The sequence below is a fragment of the Ictalurus furcatus genome, chromosome 15 (genome assembly GCF_023375685.1).
Source record: "Ictalurus furcatus strain D&B chromosome 15, Billie_1.0, whole genome shotgun sequence".
Classification (NCBI taxonomy): domain Eukaryota; kingdom Metazoa; phylum Chordata; class Actinopteri; order Siluriformes; family Ictaluridae; genus Ictalurus; species Ictalurus furcatus.
Window position 1 is genome coordinate 18,615,575 of NC_071269.1, and position 6,035 is coordinate 18,621,609.

The 6,035-nt window shown below is 39.1% G+C and overlaps 1 protein-coding gene across 1 annotated transcript; it reads left to right on the top strand.

Moving 5' to 3' along the window:
• The first annotated feature begins 805 nt into the window (after positions 1-805).
• pcmtd2a (protein-L-isoaspartate (D-aspartate) O-methyltransferase domain containing 2a) lies at positions 806-4,496 on the top strand. The gene is given in 5 exon segments (XM_053642875.1): positions 806-1,169; positions 1,585-1,687; positions 1,801-1,972; positions 2,851-2,974; positions 3,421-4,496. Coding segments are annotated over 5 exon segments (1,185 nt in total). The 3' UTR covers positions 3,843-4,496.
• The last annotated feature ends 1,539 nt before the right edge of the window (positions 4,497-6,035 follow it).

A 6,035-nucleotide genomic window follows, 5' to 3' on the forward strand; every position in this document is an offset into this window, starting at 1 on the left:
CCACCCTGAGTGAAATGATGGTGAAAAATAGATGTCATAGTATATTAATAAAACACAGGCTGTCTGTATCCAATATGGTGCCCTACTCCCTATTGTTTTTACATTTTTTTAAACAAATTTCAAAGTACATTATGGGGCCTCTGGATCGCCTACATTCTTATGAAAAGGGGTTCTGGATAGTCAATGATTCTGACCTTGTATGGGGGTTCTATTTGGAAACTTTCTGTTGTATGGGTCTACATAGAAACTTTAAAGGTTCACCCAGTGGGGCAAACCAAAGAACTTTACAGAAAGTTCACAGTAGACACGGGATAAAAGGGTTCTACAAGACTTCTTTGGTTGGTTAATACTTCTAACTTTTCAATGGTTCTATTTGGAATCTTTTCTAAAAATGGAGACTCTCTGTTGTAAGGTTATACATACTGTAAAAACTTTACGGTAGGGGTGTCCAATATTATCTAGAAAGGGTTGGTGTGGGTGTAGGTTTTCATTCCAACCAAGCAGAAGCCACACTTGATAATCTATTGAAAGCCAAGCTCAACTGATTAAACAGGTGGAATCAAGTGTGGCTCCTGCTTGACTGGAATGAAAACCTGCACCCACACCTGCGCTTTGCAGATAAAATTGGACACCCCTGCTTTAATGGCTCTCTCAGAGGAACAAACTGAATAATCTGTTAGTAGCTAGATGGAACCTTCTATGATTGTCTGTGTTCGTATCATTTAGATGTCCTGCATCACTGAGTTTCAGTACCAACATGACATCCACATGTTGGTTCCTAACACTGTGTTCTTCCTCAGCAACAATGGGAGGTGCAGTAAGTGCAGGAGAGGACAATGATGAGTTGATTGACAACCTGAAAGAGGCCCAGTACATTCGTTCAGAGCTGGTGGAGTGTGCTTTCAGGGCCATCGACCGAGCCGACTACTACTTAGATGAGTTCCGTGACAGTGCTTATAAGGACTTGGCCTGGAGGCATGGCAATATCCACCTGTCTGCACCCTGCATCTACTCTGAGGTGATGGAGGCTTTGGACCTACAGCCTGGCCTGTCCTTCCTCAACCTGGGAAGTGGAACAGGCTATCTCAGCACCATGGTGGGCCTCATACTGGGTAAGTGCGAGATGTATGAAAAGGAATGAACAAGTGGCCTTAACAATTTGGTATTTAGTGTCCATTTTCCAGTGAGGTTGCCTGTCAAGTGGGGTAGAGGAAGGTGTGAATATGTTGCATTATCTTATCATCATGTCTAGTGTAAAAAGTAAGAGTGTAGTACATACAATGTCTTATTAAAGCTTGGTTACAACTCTAAGGTAGCACTTGTAGTGACAGTAAGTAAATCCTCATGACAGACTGGAATTTCTTTTCTTTTCTTTGGGTACTGGAACATCTCTGTGGTTACTCCTGCACACTAAAGCACACATCGTGGTTGTTGTGTCATGGTAATCTATATGTAAAATAATACCATATTTAAAATAACAGATTCTTGAAAGACACAACAGTAGAGGTGGTTACATGATTTGTGAAACTGAATGATATTTTTCTGGATTCTCTTCATGTTTACTGACGATGTTAAACTGTCTAGGTTCATTTGGTGTAAATCATGGTGTTGAACTCCATGCTGATGTCATTGAGTATGCTTATCAGAAGCTGGACTGCTTTATCAAGACGAGTGACAGCTTTGACAAGTCAGTATCCATGTGTTTGTTAGAATTTTTATAGTTCATTATTACAAATAAGATAAAGTAGAGCATGGGTTATAGTATTATGCTAACTGACTATATCATATGGCGTGCATCAGGTTTGAGTTCTGTGAGCCATCATTTGTAGTGGGCAACTGCCTGGAGATTGCCCCAGAGAGCCGACAGTATGACAGAGTGTACTGTGGAGCAGGGGTTCAGAGGGAGCATGAGGACTTCATGAAGAACCTGCTAAAGGTTGGGGGTATTTTGGTGCTCCCCTTGGAAGAAAAGGTGAGGTATCTATCCTGTGGTTATCATTATTTCTACACCCATTAGAAGAAAAGCTACACTGTTAAAAGAATCTCAATTGTAGTTCAGTTTGTCCCTCTGTATGGAGAACCCATCGTAGATAGTCTGTAGATATTTTTTAAACCTTTATTTTTTCTTTTTATATATTATATAAGTAGACGTACACTCACTGTGTCAAGTGCACTGCTCATTCAATTTCAGTGTTAGAAGTGGAAGTCAAGTTCTCTGTTTTATTTAAATTAGTAATTAAATACAGGGTCCTTCAGTTTGTCCCTGTGGGGTGAACTCTTGAAGGTTGTATAAAGAACACTATGACAGTGTTTTTTACTTTCAGAAATAAAGAAAAAACAATTACAATGTTGAACCTCTTTATGAAGCAAGAACCATTAACCATCCAAAGAGGCCTTGAGGAAAGAGTGTAGTGACATGATGAAAATGGAGGTGATGTAAACATTGTAAACTTACTGGATCCATATCTTATTATGCCACACTCTTTAAAAAAACTTAAATATTGAACTTTAAAGTGTTATTTACATTACAAATCATTACATTTATGGCATTTGGCAGACACCCTTACCCAGAGCGACTTACATTTGTCTCATTTATACATCTGAGTGTTAAGCGTCTTGCTCAAGGGCCTAACAGTGGCAGCTTGGCAGTGCTGGGCTTCGAACTCATGACCTTCCGATCAGTACCCCAAAGTCTTAACCACTGAGCTACCACTGCTGGGTTGTAACTCTGGAGGGATCCGTAAATGTTCTATATTAGGTTTTAGTGTGACTATTGAGTATACACAATGTTCTCAGTAAATTTTTAAATCTTTAGTTGTTAATAAACCTTAAAGCAGTTTTGTCTTTCAGCTTACCAAAATTACTCGGACAGGGTACAACTCATGGGAGACAAAGAAGATCATTGCTGTGTCCTTTGCACCTCTTGTGCTTCCAAAACACAGAGAAAATGGCAAACCCAGAGCAGTACCACTACGTAAGTATACTACAGCAGTAATTCAGTGTATTATATCTGAAGATGCACTACTTGTTAAACACGTTTCGAAATTAATATGAACTTTCTGATGTCTGGCTAGGTCTTTTTCAGTTACTATATTGTTTCATGGGTGGTAGAGTGACACAGTGATTAGTGTTGCCGTGTCACAGCTCCAGGATCCCCTGTTGAAATCTAAACTACGGTTAGTGTCTGCATGGGTTTCCTCTAGTTTCCTCCCAAAAACATGCCAGAGGGTGGATTGGCTACTCTATATAGCCCCTAGGTGTGAATGTGTGCATGATGCCCTGGAATGGATTGGGGTCCCATCCAGGGGGCATTCCTGCTTTACACACAGCGTTCCTGAGATAGGCTCCGGACTTGCAGCCACCCTTACCAGGATAAAGTGGTTACTAAAGATGAATGATGTATTTTTTTATCTCGTGAAGCTGCCATGTTTGAAGTGCGAAGCCTCCAGGACTTGGCTCGCATTTCCATCCGTCAGACCCTGAAGAAATCTGTGTCTGGTCCGTGGCCTCTTCCCCAGAAGGTGGGATCCAGAGGCAGGTCTCGTCTGAAACAGAGACGTGAACAACGCGACTCCACGCTCCTGACCAACCACTATATGTTCATGAGTCGCCTGATCCCCAGAGCTATAGATGACAACAACAACCAGTCGGAGTCAGATGACGATGAGGACTGCAGGGGCGTTTGCGAACGAGTGGATGACGAGCTTGGAGAAAGTGAGGATGGAAGGAGGAAAGAGGCAGGTGTTACAGAGGCTCCTGTTAACTTCCTGAGGGAGAGGATCCTCAGCCTGCCTCTCCCGGAGCCACTCAAGACATACCTTCTATATTACAGAGAGAAGTAGGCCATCAATTTACTGAATTGACTTATTTCAGTTCATCCATAAACCATGTATAAGTCCTAAAATGTCCATCAGTTCCTCCTCACGCCTTGTTGGATGTAATGTGCGCAAATTACATTTTTAATGGCTAAATAATAAGCATGATTAGCGGGAAGAAATAAACACTTTTTGGAATCAGTGAATCAGACTCTTGAGTAGAGGTATAAACATCCTGTTTTACTGAAGTATTAAAGCCACAATCAGGAATCTGACAAACAATAAACCATGAAATGTGAACAGTATGTCAACTATACTGGTAATAAACTGTGTATGGAACTGGGATGGCCATCGCTACTGATTTTAATTTCCATGCATTTCCTTGAACATACAGTACAAAACAATGCAGACAATACAAGAAAAAATGAGGACTCAATAATATTTTGCAATTTATGCTATGCCATTAAATGGCCATCTTTATGATTCTGGTTTTCATGTGAGTGAAATGAAGAAAAGAAAAATGGAGAGAGTTTTATTTCACTAATGGCATTGCACTAAATCAATCGGTAATTGCCTACTGAATCACAAAAATGATGTGCCATCATTTGGCTCTGCACATTATTGTTGCACATCTCTTTTTTGCCCTCAGATTTTAGAGGGATATAAAGCAATCAGACAAAAAAAAAAGTATGTTCTTAATAGAGTGTATGAAAATGAATTACTTTCAATGACATTTTAGAATATAAATGAAGGATAATTGAGTTTCATCATTTTTGCAGACCTCGATATTGCCCATTGTGTTTAGATGTGTTTGTTTACACAAGAATGAATGTCACTAACATTTTAGCCATTCGTGCTGCTTTTGTCCTCTTGTCTGCTCTAGGGTTGTCAAATTTTTAAAAAATTTCAACTACAAATATTCATCGAATTTAAGATAAATATGCACATTTGTATGCAAAAACTATGCATTCGAATTTAAGATGTATAGCAAGCACTAGCACCGTTTTTAATTAAAATGACATGCAAGATATTAATGCACTAACAAGGTTTTTCTAAGAAGAATAATCTAGAAAGAATACTTCTAGTGTTTAAAATAATACAGGCATAGGGGATTGACCCATTTAAGCTGCGTGAGCTGACGCTGAACAGTGAATGAACACCGGTAAACTGAAGCGCTTCACTAACAGGCTAATGACTCATCATATACACAACATAAACGTAATATTACAACTTGCTTGTGCACAAAATGATGTGAACGTACAAGTGAACTTGAACTTACAGTGCCCTCCACTAATATTGGCACCCTTGGTAAATATGAGCAAAGAAGGCTGTGAAAAATTGTCTTTATTGTTTAACCTTTTGATCTTTTGTTAAAAAAAAAAAAAACATTCACAAAAATACTCTGCTCTCATGGATAGCAAACACAACACAGGTTTATATTTATATATATATATATTTATATTTATATATATATATATATATATATATATATATATATATATATAGGTGTGCAACAATTATTGGCACCCCTATAAATTCCTATGAGAGAAATATATTTGAAGTATATTCCCATTGATATTTTACATTTCTTTAGTACACCTCGGTAACTAGTAACAGGAAATTGTTCAAGCATGACTTCCTGTGAAACAGGTGTATAAATATGAGGTAACACATAGGCCAAATTCCATTAGTCATTTATAACAATGAGTAAGGAATATAGCTGTGATGTGTGCAGAAGGATGTTGAGCTTCACAAAACGGGAAGTGGCTATAAGAACAAGCACTGAAAATGCCCATTACCATCATCAGGGCAATAATTAAGACGTTCCAGTCAACTGGAAACGTTATGAATCAACCTGGAATTGGATGTGTGTCTATACTGTCTCAATGCACTGTAAAAAGGATGGTTCGAGTGGCCAAAAAATCTCCAAGGATCACAGCTGGAGATTTGCAGAAGTTAGTTGCGTCTTGGGGTCAGAAAGTCTCCAGAACTACAATCTGAAGTCACCTACATCACCACAAGTTTTTTGGAAGGGTTTCAATAAAAAAGCCTCCACTCTCATCCAAAAACAAACTCGAGCGTCTTCAGTTTGCCAGACTCAAAATCAAGCTTTTTGGCAATAAACACCAGTGGTGGTTTTGGCACACACAGAGAGGTATCATATGGAAAAGTACCTCATGCCCACAGTTAAATATGGTGGTGGCTCTTTAATGTTCTGGC